The sequence below is a fragment of the Protopterus annectens genome, chromosome 10.part0 (assembly GCF_019279795.1).
Source record: "Protopterus annectens isolate FY-2018-M chromosome 10.part0, PAN1.0, whole genome shotgun sequence".
In the NCBI taxonomy this organism is placed as follows: Eukaryota; Metazoa; Chordata; order Ceratodontiformes; family Protopteridae; genus Protopterus; species Protopterus annectens.
Window position 1 is genome coordinate 972488834 of NC_056744.1, and position 26372 is coordinate 972515205.

At 41.7% G+C, this 26372-nt stretch overlaps 1 protein-coding gene across 1 annotated transcript in view; it reads left to right on the forward strand.

Annotated features, from left to right (window-relative positions):
- XPR1 (xenotropic and polytropic retrovirus receptor 1) overlaps positions 1-26372 on the forward strand; it is a 2667923-nt gene that overhangs the window by 2056964 nt on the left and 584587 nt on the right. Inside the window, 1 exon segment of the mRNA XM_044085740.1 lies at positions 3734-3743. Coding sequence (XP_043941675.1) covers positions 3734-3743 — 10 coding nt within the window.

Sequence of the window (26372 nt, forward strand, 5' to 3'; positions counted from 1 at the left end):
GGTCGTTTCTTTTTGTACCCTTCTGCTGGCTAACCATCACCACCAATTCTTGGGTACATAGGATTATAACCAGAGGTTATCATATCCCCTTCGATATTTCTCCTGTCTCTTCAAAAAACCTTCCCAACATTCCACCCAGTCAAAGGAAAGAAGCAGCACTAGAGATAGAAAAGCTGCTAAGAAAGAGTCATCCAAATAGTCCCTCCAGACCAGATAGGATCCGGATTCTACTCAAGACTATTTTTGGTGCCAAAGAAAACCGGAGACTGGAGACCAGTTTTGGATCTCAGTGTATTGAACAAGTTTGTGAGAGTACAAAAATTCCAGATAGTCACAATACAGTCTAACCTCCCGCTTTTGGAAAAAGACGATTGGATGTGCTCGATAGATCTTCAAGATGCGTGCGACCACATAAAAGTGGACAGGCCATCAAGAAGATTTCTGCGCTTCCGTGCCTGAGCCAGTCATTACCAGTTCAGAGTACTGCCCTTCGGACTCTCTACAGCCTCCAGAGTGTTCACAAAGTACATGGCAGTCATCACAGCTCACTTGCAACTTCAAGAATTCCAGGTGTTTTCATACCTAGATGACTAGCTCATTTCCGCCCCCACCAGACATCTATTGGAAGAAGCCCTGGCATACTCTCTCCTCACTGCACAATGGCTAGGCATAACCATAAACTGGCAAAAATCCAATCTCACCCCATCTCAGTCGACAGAATTCATAGGGGTTATCTTGGACACAACTCAGTACAGATATAAGAAGGACATACAAAGCAGGGTCACAAAACTTTATAGAGATGCAAAGGGCACATTGTTGGCCAGGCGCAGAGAGGCAGCCAAACATTTACACCGTTTCAGGTTAGGGCAGTACTAAAGGGAACAGTAGAATGTTGCAGTTTAGACTCCAAAAGGTATAACCCTCACTCTTTTAGGGTAGGGCTGACCTCTCATGCTTAATGCTTACTAAGGGTGTCTGAGAAGCAACTTGCTGTAACATTTCTAAAATTGTTGTCTTTTGTAATACAGAACCAAGATGTCATTCGTATGCAGTAGAGAGCAATAAGTATGCATAGTGAACAGGAGAAGGTGACTGTCTACAGTTATGTGCTTGGGCTATTTTTTAATAAAAAGTTTTGTAAACATTTTATTGAACTATGGTCCAAATAAATTTAGCATTTTACTATTATGATGTTACCTTAAGGTAATGTGTGTTGTGTCCCTAGACTTTAATGGGGGACCTTTGCGCATGTTTGGTGGTGCACACATTAAAGTGTGTGGATGCAGTACATGTTTTTTCTGTACTAACGCAACTAAGGTTAAAGTTTACTGTTCTTCACTGTATAGAAATCGTATTTTTAATTTTTTTTTCCTCATCGAAATACGAGAAAATGCTTCCTAATGGGTAAATGTGCCATTTGACAGTTTTTGCATCGCATGTCGTGTTGCAAAGTGAAGATTAGAAAAGACTGGAAAATGACTGGAAAAACAGCTTTGTTTGAGGGAAGAATCTCATCTGCACTTTTCAAAGTAATAGAAAATATCCATAGTGTCAGATTGTACAGTTTGTTTATAAAGAAGGAAGAGCTGCGTGGGTATGAGGTGAGATAATGTTGTGTTTTATTGCTGCACTGTCCTTTTCTGCTGTTATGGTAAGTGTGACATCCTCCTCTGGGCCAGTGATCAAGGAGCCTCCATCCTCACCATTGACACTGGTGGGGAACTTTCACTGAGAAAAAAATAGACACAAACAGTATTGTCAGATGCAGCCATCTGCACCAAGAACAATTTCCCTTAAGAGCATACAGGGAGTGCACACTCCAGTCCTGGGGCTGGGCCTTTTCTCCAGGCCCCAAATAAGACTCCCCACTGACACAGCTATAGAGCTAAGTCCTTAGCCAGGTGTTCCAAGCCAAGTCCTCCACCACCCTCTCTGTGAAATCATTGTTGTCAGTGTCCCTGTTCAAAGTAGCTGACACACACACACATACACACACACACACACACACACTCTCTCTCTTTGAGATTTGATTTTCTCACACACACACACACACACACACACACACACACACACCCCTGGGAAAGGCTGGCATAGCTTATCCACTTTGCCGCCTTCACCCAGATGATAAAATAGATATATTGCCACCAGAACACCCCAAGGTCAGCTACTGTAAGGTTCTTACCAGGGTACCCAATTACTCTGAAAAATTAATACTTGTGCAAATGGTAATGTTCAGCCAAGCAGCAAGACTTTCAGGAACATGCATCCAGAGTGCCACTAAGTAAATCAAGTACTCTCAAAGGTTAAAATATCTTCTAAAAGACCAGCGACAATTAAAGGTTTAGATGTTACGATGCAGTGATGCTGTGGTAGTGTTGTTGCCTCACAGCAAGAGGTTCTCCAGTTCAGTTCTCGGCTAGAATGCCTTCTGTGTGGAGTCTGCATGTCCTCCCTGGATTCATGTGGGTTTTCTCCCATGTTGAAAGTCATGCATCTGGAGCATTTCTCCCTGGCCCTCTGCTGAAAATTGGCTTCGTTCCAAGTTGGACTTTCCCAGTAAACAAATGTTAAATAAAATAAAGTAAATAAATAAAATATATTTAGTAATAAAAATTAAGAAAAAAACATGAAAATGCTGAATATCTATTCACAATAAACACCAGAGTTTTAGTTCACAGGAAATATTAAAAAACACACACACACACAGATGGAAAGACTCGGACAGATACAGAAAAAAACAGCATTTCACTAATTTCACTATATTTTCCTAACTGACTGAAGAATTACTGTTCCCTACTTACTTGCTAGAGCAAGGCAAAATGTAGTTAGATGAGCGTCTCTTGTCAGGTCTAATAGCAAAGTTCATCTACCACATCTCCCACTAGTGCTCAAATACAATTTCTGTGCTGGCTACAGAATGAGATCACATCTGGTCACCTGACTCTGTGGTTCTGACACTACCTCCTCGCTAGCAATTGAGCCAGGATGTGGCACAGATGTGTCACAATACACATACAGAACTTTGCTAAGGCTTAACACAGAATCTGGAAGCTATAAAACAATTCCAGCACTTCCACCCTTCCTACAGAAATGCTTTTCACAGACATTGTGTCTCTGGTTGCATTCAGACCTGTGAGAGAGAATATTTGTGCCCTAAACCAAGTTATTTAATTTCAGGTTATCTTTGTGGCCTAAACCAAGTTATTTAATTTCAGGCTATTTTTCTTAAGGTTAGCTTGTCTGAATATAACCCCTTCACTTCCAGTATTCTCTGTTAAAATATATACTTCTAATCAGTTCCAGCAATGCAGTCTGACATACATGTATATTTCTTTTCTGTCCAGCAGGACCCACTGTTGATACATTTTTAACACAAGCAACTTTCCAAATACATTTTAACAGAAGTATCTGTGCAAATCAGTTTGATATTCAAATTACATATAATTATTTACAAAACTCCAGCTAGCTATGCTGGGATATGTTATACATGCACTGCTCTACTCTCTCTGGCACAGCTGGCACTATCTCACATCATCACAGTATGTACCTTACACAACTGTACTTTTATCGGTACTCCAGACCCATGGATGGTAAATTTAGCTTACTGCTATGATTATAATTTTGCTTTAAAGTATAGGTAGTCTGTTGTTCATTGTGGAGTGTTTAGGAGCACAAGTTGTAGAGAACAGGTTAATAATCAGCCTTTTGTTTGCCATATATCCTAGGCAATTAGTCAAGATTGGGTGAAAATAGTGTTTTCTTTGTGTGGGTATATGGATGTGTGTATTATGTAGTCTTTTCACAGAGAAAACAGATACGCAATTAAGATGTAATAAATACCATGCTGTTCTTGTCACGATGTGCAGGTACTGTATTGTAATGAGTTCCATCTTATTTGTAGCAGTCTGGCTGTGCCAATTACTGGAAGAGAGACTGAAGCTGTGTGCTTGTCATTAATGTTGCAGTTACCACATTCATTGTTAGTAGTGTCATGTCATGTTATTATAGGTCGTTGCTGGAAGATGGAGTAACAGATGCTATGTTGAGAAAAAAAAAGTATTATTTGGGGCAGTCTTTGAGAAGGATTTTATAAAGCAGAATGCATTTGAGCACTTTTGTGCAGAGGAACAGTGTCGTATTGACAAAGATTATAGACCAGGTGCTTGTAGAAAATTGCATTTGACAATGAAATTCACAAATCTTAAGAGAAACTAACCAGCTGTGACATCTAAAATGTTCGTTATTGCTGAAGTCAAACGTTATGAAGTCTGAAATGTTTTATCATCTGTAATCTCTTGGAGTTTAATCATTCAGTGAAAGAAAAGTTGTTTTGTTTTGATAGCAAACATAACTTGGGACTTTTTATGCATGTTTTTACAAAGCATTAAGCAGCTGGGAAACTGATTCTCTGTGTATAAAACAATAAAAAGGTATGTGAATATAAATTCTCATGCACGCACATAAATATAGGTTTACTATTATAATCTCAAGTTGAGATGCACACAGATGGAAAATTCAAAATACAGATGTTCGAATTTTCATCTGGCTGAACATTTCAGTGTTCGAAATTTTATATTGGCGAATGCACTGTTCATTCACTAATATAAATTCAAAGAACTGTACAAAGATCTCTGTACAGTGCAATTAGGGAAATTCATCCCTTTCCTAACTGTAGTGTTATCTCAGAGTTGGAATATGTAGTTAGCAGGGAGTGGGGGGGGGTGCAGGGGGGCTTGCCCTCTTGCAAAAACACAATGGTAGGTGTAGAAGTTTGCTTTACGTGAGCTGCTATACGGACATCATGTGAGGTGTTCAGAAACAATGTCGAATCTGCTGAATTCATTCAGCTGATTCGACATTGTGACTTGTTCTGTATTTTGAATTTCAAGGTTTGTTTTCGGTATGTCGAATGGAAATGTTGCCGTTCGACATATTGATAGTAAACCATAAATGTGTGTGTGTCTCTATTATATTTCTGAAAAATTAGCCAGCTTCTACAGATGTTAAGGCTAAAAATTGTATCACGGTTGGCATTCCAAAACTTTTGTGTGTTAATCATTCAGTGAAGAGAACACAAGTATTTAATTAAAAGAAAATAAGTGCTTCATTTTTTCAAGCTACTTCAGATGAAGATTGGCATGCATGTAGTTATTAAACCATGATGGGTAAGACAAATCATCCTGCTACATTCAAATCAAAAGGGGTTGGCAGTTTTGTAACATAAAAGTTGTAAGTGGACAGTGTCAAGTAAAATTGTAGGTAGACAAGAATGTTGTAGGCACATTTCCCCCCATAAGGACTACTTTATTGATGTTTATTTTATGGTAAAGTTTTTAAATGATCCACTGCAAAGTGTGTCAGCCATATACTTAAGTTCCGTAGGCACAAGACCCCAACCACTTAATTGTTAGATAAACTTCACTTCAGAAACTTATATTAGATAGTTTTATTAAGGTAAAAGCAACTTGCTGTATTTCAGACAGTTGTTAACATTGATATACAAGTGTAAATTTTAGTCAGGATCATAATGATTCTGAATGTCTTCACATTACTTTGAAATTTAGAAGTTGTTGGGCTAGTGTTACCATCACATACCTTCTGTTACTCTAAAGGGTCTGAAATTTTATGTTGCCTGGAAACTCGTCAGTGATCTTTACGTCATCTCAAAGAAAGGACCAAGCCAGTTTGTTTTATGCTAGGGTGCTGCATACTTCCTGTCCCCAGGTATTTCTGCTGGCTAAGTGCATTCCTGTTTCTTATTTACTGTTTTTTTTTTGTCAGTAATCTGAGCACTGCAGTGGTATAAATCTTGTATGGTGTGCAGATAATTCAAACTTACTATGACCTGTACACCAAAGGTTTAGTAAGACTATACTTGTGTGAAGTAGTGCAACCCTGCACAATAACTTAGCAGCATCTAGTAGAGACTCGTGCTACACAAAGCAGGAATGGTGAGCCTTTTCTTGGTATGTAGTAGGAAGCTGGGGAAGACATTAATTACAGAACCAAGTGAAATAGCATGCCTCCCCCCAAAGACATTCCAATTGCTTGTGGCTCATGACTGGATTTTGTGGCACCACATAACCAGTTTTCACCCTCTATTTATCCCGTCTTTAAAAATATGGTGGCATACCTTTGCTTCATACCTCTCAACGTGGAGACATAAAAAATCTGGACAAAGGCCCATGAAAAATAAGTACAAGTGGCCAAAAATCTGGACACTAATCAACATAAAATTTGCATGTGTAATAATGTAACTTTGCCCACTCCAGTGGAATTGTGAGATACCAGCATTCAGATAATTGGAAAAATGTTCCCCAATTTAACATTAACTCTGAAAATAAACATTCACACAGAAACACCAGTTAAAGTCCCGTATAGCATTCACAAAAATCTTGGCAGTAGGCATGTAAAACACTTTGCATTCTACTTTCTGCCCTACCAAACTTCTAGCATGTACACACTGACAACATATTAGCTGTACCCTTACATAAATTCATTAAAATAACATGCATCACTAACTGTAACATCATATGTAAAAGAACAGTGCACTATATTAATCTTAATAGGAAATTAAAGTCTGTCATAACAGTCATTCCTGCAATAAGCCGCTGTTGTTGTTTGTATGTGGGTATCAGGTCATTCTGATCAATGGATGAAATAAATCCGATTCGGAAACTTTCTGCTCTTGCAGTTATGTAAATAGCAATGTGCATTAGTAGGTTTTGTAATCAAATCTGGTAGCTGCTGATGCTGGTCACTAACTTATAGGATACCTCTAACTGTCTCTAGATTAGACTCGTATTTTAGCTATATCCAGGTTTCTTTACTTAATCCCAATTCCCTCCTAAAACTGGTGACCTTTGGGGAAAATGTGGTGAATCATACAATATATAATGACAATAGTTAAGAGTTATACACTTCTTTTACTTCAGAAAATGTATATTAATTCGTAGGATCTTATTCTGTCAATGTCTCAAATATGTGTGTGTGTATATATATATATATATATATATATATATATATATATATATATATATATATATATATATATATATATATATATATTATACATATGTAGTGTGTCAACCTCTTAGCGCAAGAAATCTAATCAAAGACTAGCATAACAGTGGGACAAAGGCCCAAAAATAGGGACAGAATTTAAATATTGCTCTTATAAACTTAGAAAGCTGCTAGAATAATAGGATTTGTGTTAATGTGCATTTTATGACGGATATGGTCTGAAAATCAAATGTATGCCATTGTTTAGTGGCTCAGTCCTCAGTGATTTCTCAGAAAACCACACATTTTATGAGGAACATGCCAATAATATGAGGCAAAAATCTGGACACTTGAGAGGTATGCAAAAAAGGTCTTGTTCACAGGTGCACCATATCAAGCATACATTTGTAATTTTGTTGATTCACAGTAATCAGAAGTCACTTTTATGTCTATGAACTGAGAAAGCACATCCCATTTCATTATCATAAAGGATATTCTATTATAAATACTTTTGATTTAACATGAGCATCAGTTACCTGATTTGAGAAGTTTATATTGCATTGTTACTCTAATAAATGTATTTTTTCACATTTTACGTTACTTACACATCATCTTGTCAAGACAGTATTGTGCAAGTCTGGATTTTGTTACACCAGCCTTTACCTTTTCATCTTTGGTCCAGACCATGAAAGCATTCATGGGGCAATGAATCCTACCATCTGGGATGGTTTTGCTGTCTGCTTTGCTGATTGGAGGACAATACCCATAGCTTGATAGGGAACCTGGACTGGGCGAGCGGCTCGGAGTTAAGGAGGAGAAGATAGGGGAGGACAGGGTACCACCTTCAGCAGTTATTGCCACTGTAATCTCCTCAGTCAGGTGGACCAGACTCGAAAAACCAGTCCGATTTGCTTTGACATGGAACAGGTCTGAGAGAGTGTGTGAGGGGAGCTGTGATGGAAAACAAGTCCAAGCTCAGAGCCTGGAGTTTGGGATACTACCACCCATGAACAGTCACCTGGCTGGAACTGGGGGGGGGGGGTTCTCCTCCTCTCTGCAGTAAATTGCACAGAGCTATGCATTATATCTAGGCTGCTCTTAGGGAACCAGCTGTGGTCATCTCTTCAAACCAGGGAAAAAATAATTAAAGTATCTTCCTTTCAAGTCTCCAAATAAAAAGTGTTCAGAACTTTTTTTGAAACTAAGTCCTGTTATGATGGGAAACATACAGCTGCCATAAATATTTAAAAAAATCAGTTCTTTGAGGGGAGGAGTCCAGGAGATTTGGAAAAAGTGTGACACTTCACTGGATTTAGAGAAAAATTGTGTGCTGAGGAAGGGGGTTGGGGTGCTTTTAGGTTAGTTTTGTAAAGTAGCTGAAAGAAAATAAGATATTTTGCGTTTAATGTTTAAGAACAATTGCGTACCATCCTTTTCACCAAGTTAAGTGGCTTTAAATGTACTTTCTTCCTCTGTTAAGGAAATGTATATAGGGCTGTTTGCCAGTGGTTTGGCATTTTGAAATAATTTGAATCACAAAGTTGATAAATTTTTTTTTTCAGAAAATAAATGGCACTCTCTCAGATGCTGCTGTCAGTTATAAATGGTATTTATCTGTTTGGTACTAAAGTCAGTAAAAAATGTTATGGTACCTTTCTGCAAGCAATGATTCAACAGTTTTTCATAATTATAATCCTAACCAAAATAATTTTTGCGTTTTGAAACGCACACAAATACACACACACACACACACACACAGACAGAATTGCCAGATCAAAAAAAACAGAAGATTCTCCTAAGAAATCGCTGCCTGCATTGTCCATTTAGTTAAGCATCATTCTGTTGAAGGAAGTCTGATTTCTGGCTTTAGCTGCTTATTGTTTCTTTCAGTAGATATAGTGTGCATATATGTGTCTATCTTTAAGATCTCTCTCTCTCTCTCTCTATATATATATATATATATATATATATATATATATATATATATATATGCACACACACACACACACACACACACACACACACACACACACACACACAGTGGATATAAAAATGTCCACAACCCTGTTAAAATGCCAGGTTTTTGTGATATAAAAAATGAGACCACAATAAATCATTTCAAAACTTTTCCCACCTTTAATGTGACATATACCCTGTACAATTCAATTGAAAACAAACAAATCTGGTAGGGGAAAAAATATAAAAAATAAAAAATGTACAATAAGCTGGTTTATAAGTGTGCACACCCTTAAACTAATACTTTATTGAAGCATCTTTTAATTTAATTACAACATTCTGTCTTCTTGGATAGGAGTCAATCGGCACGGCACATATTGACTTGGCAATATTTGCCCACTCTTCCTTGCAAAAGCACTCCAAATCTGACAGATTGCGAGGACGTCTCTTGTGGACACTCCTCTTCAGGTCACTTCGCAGATTTTCTATTGGATTTAAGTCTGGGCTCTGGCTGGGCCATTGCAAAACTTTAATTTTCTTCTGGTGAACCCATTCTTTTGTTGATTTGGATGTATGCTTAGGGTCATTGTTGTGCTGAAAGGTGAAATTCCTCCATCTTCAGCTTTCTAGCAGACACCCGAAGGTTTTGGGCCAAAAGTGACTGGTATTTGGATCTGTTCATAATTCCATCCACATTGACTAAAGCCACAGTTCCAGCTGAAGAAAGCAATCCCAAAGCATGACACCGCCACCACCATGCTTCACCATGGGGGTGGTGTTCTTTTAGTGATGCAAAATGTTGTTTTTGCACCAAACATGCCTTTTGGAATTGTGGTCAGAAAGTTCAACCTTGGTCTCATCAGACTATAATACATTTTCTCATATGCTTTTGGGAGACTTGATGTATTGTTTTGCAAATTTTAGCTGGTCCTGGATGTTTTTGTGTGTAAGAGAAGGCTTCTGTCTTGCAACCCTATCGCATAGCCCAGACGTATGGAGAATACAGGAGATTGTTGTCACAAATAGTACACAATCAGTACTTGCCAGAAATTCCTGCAGCTCCTTCAGTGTTGCTGTAGGTCTCTTGGCAGCCTCCCTGACCAGTTTTCGTCTCGCCTTTTCTTCAATTTTGGAGGGGTGTCCAGTTCCTGGCAACGTCACTGTTGTCCCTTATTTTCTCCACTTTTTGATGACTGTCTTCACTGTGTTCCATGGTATATCCAATGCTGTAGACATTTTTTTGTACCCTTCTCCTGACTGATATCTTTCAACGAGACCCTTTGATGCTTTGTAAGCTGTCTGCGAACCATGGCTTTTGCTGTAGCAACTGAGTAAATATCAGAAAAATCTTACTAGAACTGCTGAACTTTATTTGGGGTTAATCAGAGTCTATTTAATTGATGGCAGGTGTGTACCCAAGAAGACTGAATGCTGTAATTAAATAAAAAGGTGTTTCAACAAAGTATCAGTTTAAGGGTGTGTACACACAACAAAGTAATACTTTATGGGTGTGCACACTTATGCAACCAGCGTCTTGTACGTTTTTTTATTTTTTATATTTTTTCCCGTAACAGATTTGTTTGTTTTTCAATTGAATTGTACAGGTTATAGGTCACATTGAAGGTGGGAAAAGTCTTGAAATTATTTTATTGGGGTCTCATTTTTTATATCACAAAAACCAGGCATTTTAACAGAGGTGTGTACACTTTTTATATCCACTGTATATACTGTGTGTGTGTGTGTGTGTGTGTGTGTGTGTGTGTGTGTGTGTGTGTGTGTGTGTATGTGTATATATATATATATATATATATATATATATATATATATATATATATATATGGTTCCCTATTAGAATCCTGAAACACTATAAGCCTGAAAGTCAAAATCCCGAAAACTAATGACTGAAAATGCAAAATCTCGAAAATGCAAAATCCTGAAAGTCAAAATCCTGAAAACACAAATAATGCTAATATGTCACTATAAAGACACTAATATCTACCAACTGACCCTAACCCTAACCCTAAGGTCCGTCACTATTGCACACTCACCTGACCCGCGCCCTAACCCTAACTCACTTAAACCGCCCCTAACCCCAATATTTGTCACTATTGCATACATGCCTAACCTGCGCCCTAACCCTAACTCACTTATACCGCCCCTAACCCTAACATAAAACCAACCGCACACTTCCAACGCATGACCTAACACCACAGGGCTAACAATAGCAAAGCCACAATGATGTCAGTATGTCCATTTTGTGTTTTCAGGATTTTGACTTTCAGGATTTTGCATTTTCGAGATTTTGCATTTTCAGTCATTAGTTTTCAGGATTTTGACTTTCAGGCTTCTAGTGTTTCAGGATTCTAATAGGGAACCATATATATATATATATATTTATATATATATATATATATATATATATATATATATGTATAGTGTGATAGTGTGTATGTTGGTGGGTATACATAGATTCATGTATATATAGTTGATATTGAAAGTGTCCCTGTCTGTCTGTGGGTGTACAGAGAGTCATGCATATATAGTTGATATTGAAAAAGTGTCCCTGTCTGTCTCTGATTATTTCTGGTTTTGTCCCTTTGTGATTCTAAGATTTGTCCCTGACATTGCAGTTACACTGACTTTTTATTCAGTTCCCACTAACAATTAAATTCACTTACCTCAGGGAGGAAGTACTTGATCATTTCCTTGTCCTGCAGCATGGTTTATTGTAGACTGAGTCTAGTAACGTGTCTTGGTCCTCTGCTTCTGCTGGTAATCTGCTCTGCTGTCTGCAGAGCACCCTTCCAAAATCCCATTTGCAAAACAAAAATAAGTATGCATGCTTGTCCACCCTGCGACTGCTCCAGTAATCAGTCCTTTGAATCTCTCTCTTTGTCTCATACAGTTTGGCTGGCTGTTTAGCTTGACTGTCTTAACTTCTTTTTGCCTTTTTTTTTCCACTTTACTTTTTTCTTCCTCCTCACTCTCTCATGGTTCATCCAAGGCTCCGCCTCCAACACAGTAGTATAGTGTAGAGTACTGTACGTTATCAACTGGTCCCCCCCTCCCCACCATAAGAATGCTTGTGGCTTGTACTCACAGGCTCACAGACTTCTGCACATTGTTAACACCAAGGAATATGCTGGCAGTGTGTGATGACATAAGCATAAAAAAATGGAAATAAAAATGAAAACGAAATTGGGATTTAAAGGGGCCAATTGGGAGTGCTTGGCACCCTGGTATTTTGAGACCCAAACCAGGAATTACTGAGGAGTTTGGTACATTTGACAGATGTGCTTTGTTTTGCTTCCCTTTACATATTATAACGCAGCCTTTTATCATATCTAACACATTTTTCATCAGTCCAAGATCTTTAATATACTGTTTCTTCCTCACTTTTTGTACCCCTGAGTGATAAAACCACTCCCTACCAACTGTCACCAGTTATCTTTCTCCTCCCTTCCCCTCCTTTAGGAGTCCCTGATAAATAAGCCTGGTATATTCTGACTTTGTAAATGCTTGCATAAATTCTGACGACACTTACAGATAACTTAGAGATGTAGACATACATTAACTAGTACTACTATGTAAGTGGCACAGTCATTTTTACTCTTTTGTACTAAAGATGTCTGCAGTACTAATAGCATAACACTGTATTATAATATAATATATATTGGAAACAACTTTACATTTCAGTGTTTCATCTGCAAATGCAGTGCCTGCTGCCTTTGAACAATAAATTGCCCATGTTGCTTTAAATAAATGATGTGCTGGTGATACTGACATAACATTCATAGGTTCATAGATTCATAGGTTGGTACTAGGCTATCAGCCGTAGGGCCTATACAAGCCTAGCCATAACAATTCCCTGGCTATTTCTTCCCACATTATTTATTTTCCTGGACCCCTGTCTAGCAGGGCGACTGACGTGATCCCTGGGGTGAATTTCCTTTCTCCCATCCAAAAGTCAAGGTTCCTTTTGAAGAGGTCCGAAGAGGAACTCTGCTTGACATGTATGGGCAATCTATTCCAGAGTCTGGGGAGTCTCTGGGTCAGGAACCTATCCCTCCAGCATGTTTTGTTTATTGTGATGACAAGGTTTAGATCCCTGGAGCGTGTAGCTCTGAGGGATTGGGATTTCTTTAAGTGTAGCATGTCCAACAGCTCTGGGTTTGACATGGCCTTGTATGTTAAGCAGAGATCGCCTCTGAGTAGACGATATGCGACAGAGTATAGCTGGAGTTTTTAAGGCGGTCAGCGTAGGGCATCTGCTTTAGGCCTGTGATTCTTTTAGTGAGGTATTTCTGAGGCCTTTCCAGTTGTTGCAGATGTCGTGAAAGGTACATACCAAATGGGGCGTTGTATTCTATAATGGGTCTAATGAGGGATGAGTACAGTGGGACAATGACCTCCTTTTTTCTGGATGAAAAGCCCTTCGTGATGAGCTGTGCCACATAGAAGGATTTCCTGACTGTTGTGGCGATGTGGTTATCGAAGGTGAGACCACTGTCCACTTGTGTCCCTAAGTCTCTTATCACACTTTCTGTGTTTAGTGTACTGCCACCTATATGGTAATTCATGGATACATGTTTTTTCCCAAAGGGATAACAATACATTTCTTGGCATTGAGCTTGAGCGCATGGCTCTGGCACCAAGCATCTGTTTCTGTAAGGCCCTTTTGTAGAGTATCCACATCATTTGGGGATTCAATAATGGCTCCCAGTTTGCAGTCATCTGCAAACTTTGTTAGCCAGAGTCCCTTAGTATTGACCTGTACTTCAGAGAAGTAGATGTCAAACAAGAGCTGCCCCAGGACTGAACCCTGAGGTACTCCACTTGTCACTTGTCTGGAGCTGGATTTGGAGTCGGCTACCTTTACAGTGTGGGTTCTGTCAGTAAGCCATTTAGCAACCCATTGGGTGACATAGGGATTAATGCCCACCTTAGTAAGTTTATCTATGATTCCAGAGTGGGGGATGGTGTCAAAGGCCTTGGCAAGGTATAGATAGGCTGTGTGGACCACCTTGCCCTTGTCCATGGCTCTGGAGACTGATTCAAAGAAGTCAATCAGGTTCAGGAGACAAGATCGGCCCTTCACAAACCCAAACTGGGTGGGGTCCAGTGTTTGAAGGTTGCCAATGTCTTTGTTTATAAGTTCCATGATAATACGCTCCATGGCCTTGCAGATGAGGCTTGTCAGACTGATGGGACGGTAGTTTCCGGGATCCAAGGTGGATCCTCCCTTGTGGATTGGAATAACTGTAGCTCTGCGCCACTCAGTGGGCACGAAACCTGAGGTGAGGCTATGATTAAACATGACACTTAGGTGAGGTGCCAGTTCATATTGTAGTTCATGTAGTACACAGCCCGGGATGTCATCTGGTCCCATGGATGCTGTATTCTTGGCTTTAGAGAGTGTGTTTTGTACCTGTGTGGCCGTTATTACTGGAATTTGGCAATCTTCCGGTATTGAGATGGGCCATTTAGGGGGTGAGAGGGGGGTGAAGTTGGCACTGAATCGATCTGCCAGGATATTGGCAATATCCTTCAGGATCAGTATATTTAATGCCATTCTGTTTTAGCTCAGAGCAGATCTGAGCATTGCCATTTAGATTCTTGACATAGTTATAGAGTGCTTTGTGGTTGTCTTTGGAATCTTTGGCAATTTTATTTTCATAACTAGCTTTGGTGGATTTTATGAGGCATCTCAGTTTCTTACTGAGGCTAGTAAGGGAGTTTTTTGCATCCTGGGATTTTCCTCTTTTCTGCAAAAGTTTCTTCCTTTTGTTGTAAAGTTTGTTTATGGCAGGGGACCACCAGATTGGCTTCCTTTTTTTGGATGAGAGCATTTTGGTTCTATTTGGGATGGCACAATTCATGCATGAGTGGATGTGCTCGTACAGTGCCTTAGTGTAGGATTCAGCAGTTGAACTTTCAGTTCCCGTCTGCATGGGTGTCATGAAGTTTGTCACTTCTGACTTGAGTAGCATGAAGTTGGCTTTGGAGAAGATGTTCTTAGTCTCCCATTGCTGCAGTCCTTACATATGGGGTATTCCGCTGTCCACAATCGGCCCGAATGCCAAAGGGCTAGAACCGGAGTCGGTCATCGGCGCCCGAGACTGACGTCAGTACGTGCCAGTACAAATGCGCATGACCGACGCCATAACCTCAGTCTTTCTTGCCGCGTGGTCCTAAGCAGAAGCAGCATTTGTTAGTGCCGTTCGGCGTTCTGAAATTGTCGGTTTCGAGTTTCAGACCGAGACCAAGATTTGTCCCTGACATTGCAGTTACACTGACTTTTTATTCAGTTCCCACTAACAATTAAATTCACTTACCTCAGGGAGGAAGTACTTGATCATTTCCTTGTCCTGCAGCATGGTTTATTGTAGACTGAGTCTAGTAACGTGTCTTGGTCCTCTGCTTCTGCTGGTAATCTGCTCTGCTGTCTGCAGAGCACCCTTCCAAAATCCCATTTGCAAAACAAAAATAAGTATGCATGTCCACCCTCAGCTGCTCCAGTAATCAGTCCTTGAATCTCTCTCTTTGTCTCATACAGTTTGGCTGGCTGTTTAGCTTGACTGTCTTTAACTTCTTTTGCCTTTTTTTTTCCACTTTACTTTTTTTCTTCCTCCTCACTCTCTCATGGTTCATCCAAGGCTCGCCTCCAACACAGTAGTAGTGTAGAGTACTGTACGTTATCAACTGGTCCCCCTCCCCACCATAAGAATGCTTGTGGCTTGTACTCACAGGCTCACAGACTTCTGCACATTGTTAACACCAAGGAATATGCTGGCAGTGTGTGATGACATAAGCATAAAAATGGAAATAAAAGTAGAAATTGGGATTTAAAGGGCCAATTGGGAGTGCTTGGCACCCTGGTTTGAGACCCAAACCAGGAATTACTGAGGAGTTTGGTACATTTGACAGATGTGCTTTGTTTTGCTTCCCTTTACATATTATAATCTAGCCTTTATCATATCTAACACATTTCATCAGTCCAAGATCTTTGTATACTGTTTCTTCCTCACTTTTTGTACTGAGTGATAAACCACTCCCTACCAACTGTCACCAGTTATCTTTCTCCTCCCTTCCCTCCTTTGGAGTCCCCTGATAAATAAGCCTGGTATATTCTGACTTTGTAAATGCTTGCATAAATTCTGACACTTACAGATAACTTAGAGATGTAGACATACATTAACTAGTACTACTATGTAAGTGGCACAGTCATTTACTCTTTTTTGTACTAAAGATGTCTGCGTACTAATAGCATAACACTGTATTATAATATAATATATATTGGAAACAACTTTACATTTCAGTGTTTCATCTGCAAATGCAGTGCCTGCCTTTGAACAATAAATTGCCCATGTTGCTTTAAATAAATGATGTGCTGGTGATACTGACATAACATTCATAGGTTCATAGATTCATAGGTTGGTACTAGGCTATCAAATGAGCCGTGGCCTATACAAGCCCAGCTAACAATTCCCTATTTCTTCCCACATTATTTATTTTCCTGGACCCCTGTCTAGCAGAGGCGACTGACGTGATCCCTGGGGTGAATTTCCTTTCTCCCATCCAAAAGTCAAGGTTCCTTTTGAAGAGGTCCAAAGAGGAACTCTGCTTGACATGTATGGGCAGTCTATTCCAGAGTCTGGGGAGTCTCTGGGTCAGGAACTATCCTCCAGCATGTTTTGTTTATTGTGATGACAAGGTTTAGATCCCTGGAGCGTGTAGCTCTGAGGATTGGGATTTCTTTATGTAGCATGTCCAACAGCTCTGGGTTTGACATGGCCTTGTATGTTAAGCAGAGATCGCCTGAGTAGACGATATGCGACAGAGTATAGCTGAGTTTTAAAGCGGTCAATGTGGGGCATCTGCTTTAGGCCTGTGATTCTTTTAGTGAGGTATTTCTGAGGCCTTTCCAGTTGTTGCAGATGTCGTGAAAGGTACATACCAAATGGGCGTTGTATTCTATAATGGGTCTAATGAGGGATGAGTACAGTGGGACAATGACCTCCTTTTTCTGGATGAAAAGCCCTTACGTGATGAGCTGTGCACATAGAAGGATTTCCTGACTGTTGTGGCGATGTGGTTATCGAAGGTGAGACCACTGTCCACTTGTGTCCCTAAGTCTCTTATCACACTTTCTGTGTTTAGTGTACTGCCACCTATATGGTAATTCATGGATACATGTTTTTTCCCAAAGGGGATAACAATACATTTCTTGGCATTGAGCTTGAGCCCATGGCTCTGGCACCAAGCATCTGTTTCTGTAAGGCCCTTTTGTAGAGTATCCACATCATTTGGGGATTCAATAATGGCTCCCAGTTTGCAGTCATCTGCAAACTTTGTTAGCCAGAGTCCCTTAGTATTGACCTGTACTTCAGAGAAGTAGATGTCAAACAAGAGCTGCCCCAGGACTGAACCCTGAGGTACTCCACTTGTCACTTGTCTGGAGCTGGATTTGGAGTCGGCTACCTTTACAGTGTGGGTTCTGTCAGTAAGCCATTTAGCAACCCATTGGGTGACATAGGGATTAATGCCCAACTTAGTAAGTTTATCTATGATTCCAGAGTGGGGGATGGTGTCAAAGGCCTTGGCAAGGTATAGATAGGCTGTGTGGACCACCTTGCCCTTGTCCATGGCTCTGGAGACTGATTCAAAGAAGTCAATCAGGTTCAGGAGACAAGATCGGCCCTTCACAAACCCAAACTGGGTGGGGTCCAGTGTTTGAAGGTTGCCAATGTCTTTGTTTATAAGTTCCATGATAATACGCTCCATGGCCTTGCAGATGAGGCTTGTCAGACTGATGGGACGGTAGTTTCCGGGATCCAAGGTGGATCCTCCCTTGTGGATTGGAATAACTGTAGCTCTGCGCCACTCAGTGGGCACGAAACCTGAGGTGAGGCTATGATTAAACATGACACTTAGGTGAGGTGCCAGTTCATATTGTAGTTCATGTAGTACACAGCCGGATGTCATCTGGTCCCATGGATGCTGTATTCTTGGCTTTAGAGAGTGTGTTTTGTACCTGTGTGGCCGTTATTACTGGAATTTGGCAATCTTCGGTATTGAGATGGGCCATTTAGGGGTGAGAGGGGACTGAAGTTGGCTCTGAATCGAACTGCCAGGATATTGGCAATATCCTTCAGGATCAGTATATTTAATGCCATTCTGTTTTAGCTCAGAGCAGATCTGAGCATTGCCATTTAGATTCTTGACATAGTTATAGAGTGCTTTGTGGTTGTCTTTGGAATCTTTGGCAATTTTATTTTCATAACTAGCTTTGGTGGATTTTATGAGGCATCTCAGTTTCTTACTGAGGCTAGTAAGGGAGTTTTTTGCATCCTGGGATTTTCCTCTTTTCTGCAAAAGTTTCTTCCTTTTGTTGTAAAGTTTGTTTATGGCAGGGGACCACCAGATTGGCTTCCTTTTTTTGGATGAGAGCATTTTGGTTCTATTTGGGATGGCACAATTCATGCATGAGTGGATGTGCTCGTACAGTGCCTTAGTGTAGGATTCAGCAGTTGAACTTTCAGTTCCCGTCTGCATGGGTGTCATGAAGTTTGTCACTTCTGACTTGAGTAGCATGAAGTTGGCTTTGGAGAAGATGTTCTTAGTCTCCCATTGCTGCAGTCCTTACATATGGGGTATTCCGCTGTCCACAATCGGCCCGAATGCCAAAGGGCTAGAACCGGCGTCGGTCATCGGCGCCCGAGACTGACGTCAGTACGTGCCAGTACAAATGCGCATGGCGCCATAACCTCAGTCTTTCTTGCCGCGTGGTCCTAAGCAGAAGCAGCATTTGTTAGTGCCGTTCGGCGTTCTGGAATTGTCGGTTTTCGAGTTTCAGACCGGAGACCAAGTTGGGCTAAGTACCCCGTTGGGGACACTTTTGTCTTTTTCTTGCCTCAGTATTGACGGATGTCAGAAAAAGTTAATAACTGTATTTCTTGTGGGAAACAGATTCCTCATAGGGATTACCATTCACTCTGCATTCCTTGTTTGGGGCCTGAGCACGACGTTGTTGGGTGTCGCTTTTTGTGCTACTTTTAACAAGCTGCTATTAAACGTCGGTTGGACTGTGCTAGGCTGGTGTTTGGTAAACGTTGTAATTGCAACATGCCTTCGGATTCTCCGACGCCTGGTTCTTCTAAGAAACGCAAAGAAAAGTCTTTGCGGTCCAAACAGGATGAGTCGTCCCACCGGACGCTGGTTCTGTAGAACCACTGACTACTTCAGCGGTTCCTTCTGAAAGTTTACCTGAGTCTCAAGGGGAGCCTTTGTTACTACAGGAAGTGGCTTCTCCTGTGTTAGGCCAGGCTGAGGGTGCTTCTCTGATGTCAGTGGTTCCCTCCCCTCATAGGGTAGTTAGGCCTCCTCCTTCTCAAAGCCCATTCTAAGTCTAAGTCTGCCCCTGCTGGTGCTAGTCCCCAGGGTCCAGCTCCTAGGAAGCACATGTTAAAGATGGCTGAAGATTTGATTACTTTAATTAGGGGTTCTATGCCCCCCCTGCGAAGAGGCCCAGGGTAGAGACAGAGTTGGAGGGTTTGGTTCAGTCTTCTAATGAGTCAGATTCCTCTGTAGAAGAACTTCAGGATTTCCCTCCCTATTCTGATTCGGAGGCTGAGGACACTACTCCCTCTGTCCTCCAGAAGATTTTTCTTTCTCTGAGACTTTGCATTCCATGAGGGAACATTTCAAATGGGAGGGCCAGGATTATTCTGATTCTCGTAAAAGGCTAAGAGAATTCTTGATGTTCTTCATCTCACATTGCTGCAGTCCTTACACTTGGGTAGTCCGCTGTCCTCGGTCGGCCCGAATATCAATGTGAGAAAGTGACGTCGGACAAGGCGCATAAGACTGACATCAGGACGTGAGGGTACAAATGCGCATGACCGACGTCATATCCTCAGTCTTTTTTGCCGCATGGTCCGATGCAGAAGCAGCGTTGCAAGTGCCGTTTGGCGTTCTGAAAATTCGGAGTTTCAGACCGAGTCAAAGTTGGCTAAGTACCCGTTAGAATATTTTAGTTTTTCTTGCCTCAGTGGTTTACCGGATGTCAGAAAAGTGAATAACTGTATTTTGTGGGAAACAGATACCGCATAGAGATTATCATACTTTGTGTATTCCTTGTTTGGGGCCTGAGCACAACGTTGTTGGGTGTCGCTTGTGCTAGGTTCAATAAGCGACTATTGCGAAGGTTAGATTGTGCCAGGTTAGTCTTCGAAGCGGTGCAATTATAATATGCCGCCGGATGCTCCGACGCCAGCTTCTTCGAAGAAGCGCAAAGACAAAGCAGCTAAGCCCAGGCAAGAAGAGTCGTCCGTACCGGACGCCGGTTCTTTAGAGGTGTCGGTGGAACCAGGGGTTCCGCCGGAGGTTTCTCTGGAGTCCCAGGGGGAGACTTTGTTATTGCAGGATGTGGCCTCTCAGGAGGCAGGTCAGGCTGAAGGGGCTTCTCAGGTTACTGTACTCCCCTCCCTTCCTAGGGTGGTTAGGCCCTCTCCTTCTGTTTCCAAGGCTTCTCCCAGAGGCAGGCCGGGTTTAGCTTCTGTTGGTGTCACTCCTAGTTCATCAGGATCTGTGCCCAAGAAGCACATGCTTAAAATGGCAGAAGATTTAATTACTTTGATTAGAGGTTCTTTGCCCCCTCCTGATAAGAGGCCTAGGGTGGAACCAGAGTTGGGGAGTTTTGAGCAGGCTTCAGATGTTTCCAGAGTCTTCATCTGAAGACTTGCAGGAGTATTCTCCTTATTCTGATTCTGATGTGGATGATTCTACTCCTTCTGCTTCTCCTCCAGAGGATTTTTCTTTTTCAGAGACTCTTCATTCCATGTAGGAACATTTTAAGTGGGAAGGTCAGGACTTCTGATTCCAGGAAAAGGCTTAGGGAATTTTGTTTTACCCCAGCATAGGCCTTTGGCTATACCTCCTGTTCTGGATGTTGTGGAAGATGTGTTTGCAGAGGCTTCTCTTAATCCTGATTCTTTGCCTCCTGCTCCTTTTAAACCGGATAGGTATTACAGGGTGCCTGAAGCTCATAAATATCTTTTTAAGAGTCCTAGGGCGGACCCAGAAACTGTTAGTCAGGGGCCTAAGGGTGTCAAGGCTTCTGTTGTAAAAAATCCCGTTCCTCCAGATAAAGAGGCCAGGGCTTTGGATAGATGGGGAAAGAAAGTCTATACTTCTTCCACCTTAGCTATGAGGGCTTTGAATTGCCAGTTTCACATGTTGAAATACCAAAACTATCTACTTTCTCAATTGAAGTCTAAGGTAGATGCTCTGGCGGAAGGTATTGAGTGTAAAGAATTACAAGTTTTGGTACATGTTTCTGAACAGGTGGGTAAGCATTCTTTGCAATGTGGTTTTGATGCTGTACAGGCCTCGTCTAGGGTGGCTGCCACTGGGTCAGTTCTTCGCAGGCACGCCTGGCTGAGGGATCAGAATTTATCTGACCATGTTAAGACAAGGATTTTAGATGCTCCTTTACAGTCTGATGTGTTGTTTGGTTCACCTGTGGAGGCAGTCTTAAAGAAAATGGAAGACAAGGCTAAGTCTATGCAGACTGTTAAAGATTTTTGCAGGTTCAGCCTCCCAAGTTTAGTAGGAATTGGCCTACCAAGGGGTGGACGATCCTTCTTATGATTCCCAGTCTAGGGGTAGATCTAGACGTGGTAGGGGCAGAGCTCAGGGCTCTTTCAGGCCTAGAACAGGAGTTCACCTGCACAGTCTTGGGTGAGGGCAGGGTCAGTCTTTTCGTAAACAGGCCCAATGACCTACCTTTTCAGCTGCCAGAGCCTTCTCGTCTGGCAGCACCTTTGGGAGGAAGGTTGGCACTTTTCAAGGAAAATTGGAGTTTAATTACCCAAGACAGATGGGTATTGATATCATACACCAAGGTTACAAGTTTTATTTCCATACCTTGCCTCCTTTCAAAGGCATGCCAGACGCCTTCCTCCTCAGCAAAGAATAGAGGCTCACAAACAAATTTCTCTGCTACTTCAAATAGGGGCCATACAGCCGGTCCCTCTGCCAGAAGTGGGCCTAGGATTTTATTCTAAGCCTGTTCCTAGTACCAAAGAAGGGGAACACGTGGAGACCAATTTTGGATTTATCTATCCTCAACACTTATCTGGACATTCCCAAGTTCAAAATGTTGACGTTACAACAGCTTTTACCTCTGCTGGGCAAAGATCACTGGATGGTAACTCTGGATCTCAAGGAGGCTTACCTTCATGTTCCTATCAGACTAAGTTGCAGGAAGTATCTGCGTTTTCGGGCTGGGACTTCTCATTATCAGTTCTCTGCATTGCCCTTTGGCTTATCTACTGCGCCCAGAGTGTTCACGAAAGTTCTGGCTCCAGTGATAGCTTTCTTCAGGCTAAAAGGAATACAGATTTATCCTTATTTGGACGATTGCCTGATTCTGGCTCAAGGAAGGACGAACTTCTTCATCATTTGCAATATGTGATAGCAGTGCTAAGATGCCTGGGGTATTCTGTGAACGAAATAAAGTCCAGTCTAGTACCCTCTCAGGACATGTGCTTTCTGGGTGTAAGACTGAATACAGCATCCCAGATGGCCGTTTTGACCCCGGACAGACAAAAGAATCTTTCCCTTTACTTCCATCAATTGTCTCATCAGTCCAGGCTGACTGCAAGGACAGTCCTTCAAGCCTTGGGGTTCATGGCATCTTGTATTCTGGTGCTTCCCAATGCCAAACTGCATATGAGGAAGCTACAATGGTATCTCAAAATGTATGGACACAGCACTGCCAGGATATGGACACTGTCATTAGGATAATACCTTGCATTCAAAAGGAATTTTGTGGTGGGCTCAGGAATGTCACCTAAACAAGGGACTCTCTGTGACCCGGCCAGAGGCGAGTCAGATTCTAACGACAGATGCCTCAGACAAAGCTTGGGAGCTCATCTAAATGGAAAGTGGATACAAGACACGTGGCCTGCCAGACTACAACATCTACATATCAACTTGAAGGAGATGTTAGCAGTCCAATTTGCATTAATAGCTTTCAAGGATTTACTTCTTCCAGGGCAGGTGTTGATTCTAACAGACAACACAACTGTCATGTGGTACATCAACAAGCAAGGGGAACACATTCTTATCCTCTATGCAGACAAGCAATGATTTTGTGGGAGACTGCTCTCAGTTTACAGCTAAATCTTCAGGTAAGGTTTCTGCCGAGAGCACAGAACTCCTTAGCAGATGTGTTGAGCAGATTTAATTATGGATCCCCACGAGTGGAAATTGGATCCTCATGTATTTCAGAAATTGACAGTGTCATGGGGAACTCCAGACATAGATCTGTTCGCTTCCACTAAACTACCAGCTGCCAAAGTTTTGCACAAAAGGTTTCATCCCACAGCCTGGAAAGTGGATGCTCTTTCTTTCAATTGGAGCAATCTTCATGTGTATGCCTTTCCACCTCTGCCTCTCCTCCCAAAGGTACTCCTTAAGGTCAGACAGACAAAGCCAAAGATGATTTTAATAGCTCCAGATTGGCCTCGACAGCACTGGTACCCATTACTGAGAAGTCTAGTGCGGGAGCCTCCATTGCCTTTGCCTTCGATTCCACACCTGCTGTCTCAGGAGAACAGTCATTTACTCAATGTCAAACTTCACTCTCTTCACCTAACAGCCTGGCATATTCTGTTTTGAACCCTGGAGGGTCTCAACTTCACAGCAAGTTTTGAATGTTATTTTGGAAGCCAGAAGGCCTAGTACAAAGGAAAGTGATGCATGAATAATGGAAGAGATTTTTATTTTGGAGTGCAGCAAAGGAATTTGATGTTTCTGAGCCTAATTTAAGTGTGGCTCTTCAATATCTTACTGAGTTACTGGACAAAGGTTTGTCCTTCTCTTCTATTAAGGTTCATGCTGCAGCAATTTCTGCTCACTATGACTGTGACCCACCATTGTTTTCTCATCCTTTGTTCAAGCAATTTCTTAGAGGGGCAAAGAATATAAGACCCCCAATGAGAGCTCCTACTCCTGCTTGGGATCTCAATTTTGTGTTGGAGAAACTCACTCTACAACCTTTTGAGCCTGCAGCTTCTGCCGAGTTGAAATATTTATCATGGAAGACTGCTTTTGTTGGCCATTACCTCTGCAAGAAGGGTTTCTGAATTACAGGCCCTTATGGCGGTTGAGCCTTTCTTAATTTTCCATAAGGATAGGGTATCTTTAGCGTACTAATCCTTCCTTTATGCCTAAAGTGGTTTCTAGTGTGGCTTTAAACCAAACTATTCATTTGCCTACTTTTTATGCAAACCCCAAAATAAAGGGGAAAAAGATTTTGCACACTTTAGATGTACACAGGCAGTTGCGATATTATTTGAGCAGGACTAAAGGGTTCAGGCAGTCTCAGCAGTTATTTGTTTCTTTGCCAGTTCTCAGGACAAGCCTGTGTCAAAACAAACTATTTCTAAGTGGATTGGGTTTTGCATTGCTTTCTGTTATTCCCATCATGGTAAGGAGATTCCAGCTGGGATTAGGCCTCATTCCACTAGGGCTACTGCCACTTGACAGCTTTTAAGGGGTGGCAACTAAAGATATTTTGGAGGCAGCTACTTGGAGTTCAGTGCATACTTTCTCTAAGCATTATCACCTTCCACTTTACTCTAAATCGAGGGCTGGTTTTGCCACTGCTATTTTACAGGGCATTTTGGCAGCTCCTGTTGCTTTATAGTTTTGCCATCCTCCCTTACCTCTGCTTTGGGATTCTACCCAAGTGTAAGGACTGCAGCAATGTGAGATGAAGGACATAGTACAGTTTTGTACCTACCATAAATGTAGATGTTCGAAGATCCACATTGCTGCAGTCCAATTTTACCCTCCCTCCTTCCCTCTGTAGTTAGAGGGTTGTGTGGGTTGGGTTGTAAATATTGTGTATATTGTATATGTACATATTATTAGTGCAAGGGTGGTTGGTTGGTTGTTTGCTGTCTTTTGGTTTTGACCTTTCTTTTTAGGGTCTTCTGACATCTGGGGCAAGAAAAGACTTAGGATATGACGTCGGTCATGCGCATTTGTACCCTGACGTCCTGATGTCAGTCTTATGCGCCTTGACCGACGTCAGCCTTATACTTTGATATTCGGGCCGACCGAGGACAGCGGACTACCCAAGTGTAAGGACTGCAGCAATGTGGATCTTCGAACATCTACATTTATGGTAGGTACAAAACTGTACTTTTTTACCTCAGCATAGGCCCTTGGCTATTCCCCCTGTACTGGATGTTGTTCAGGATGTATTTTCTGAGGCTGCCCTTAACCCAGTTTCTCTGCCTCCTGCCCCGGTTAAACCAGATAGATACTACAGGGTTCCGGAAGCTCACAAGTACTTATATAAGAGTCCTAGGGCTGATCCAGAAACTATTACTCAAGGCCCCAAAGGTGTTAGGGCTTCTGTGGTTAGGAATCCAGTTCCTCTGGACAAGGATGCTAGGGCCCTGGATAGGTGGGGTAAAAAACTGTATACCTCTTCTGCTTTGGCTATGAGAGCTTTAAATTGTCAGTTTCATATGCTCAGGTATCAAAATTATTTGCTGGGCCAATTGAAATGTAAAGTAGATGCTTTAGCTGAAGGTATTGACAGTAAGGAACTTCAGGATTTAGTGCATGCTTCAGACCAAGTTGGTAAGCATTCTTTGCAGTGTGGTTTTGATGCTTTATAGGCTTCTTCCAGGGTGGCTGCTACTAGTTCAGTTGTTCGCAGGCATGCCTGGCTTAAAGATCAGACCTTGTCAGAGCATGTTAAGGCTCGAATTATGGATGCTCCTCTACAATCTGATGTTCTTTTTGGTCCTCCAGTAGAATCGGTTTTGAAAAAAATGGAGGAAAAAGCTAAGTCTATGCAGACAGTTAAGGACTTTTTACAGGTTCAGCCCCCTAAGTTCAGTAGGAATTGGCCTGCTAAGGGATGGTCTTTCCCCTCTTGGATTATCAATCTAGGGGCAGGTGAGGCGAGGTAGAGGTAGGGAGCTTGCTCTCAGGGCCCTGTTACTTCTAGGTCTTTGAGTTCTTCTACCCCTTCTGCTGGGGAGGGCAGGGGTCAGTCCTTTCGGAAACAGACCCAATGACCTGTGTCTTCAGCTGCCGGACTCTGCCTTGCTGGCAGCTCCTCTTGGAGGAAAACTGGGACTTTTCAAAGAGAATTGGCATTTGGTTACCCAAGACAAATGGGTATTGGACATAATAAATCGAGGGCTACAAATTTTATTTTCACACATTCCCTCCTTTCAAAGGTATGCGGATGTGCCTCATTAGCAAAGACTGGAAGCACAGACACAAATTTCTTCTCTGCTTCAGTTGGGAGCAATACAGGAAGTACCTTCTGCAGAAAGAGGCACAGGGTTTTATTCCGTCTTTTCTTAGTGCCAAAGAAAGGA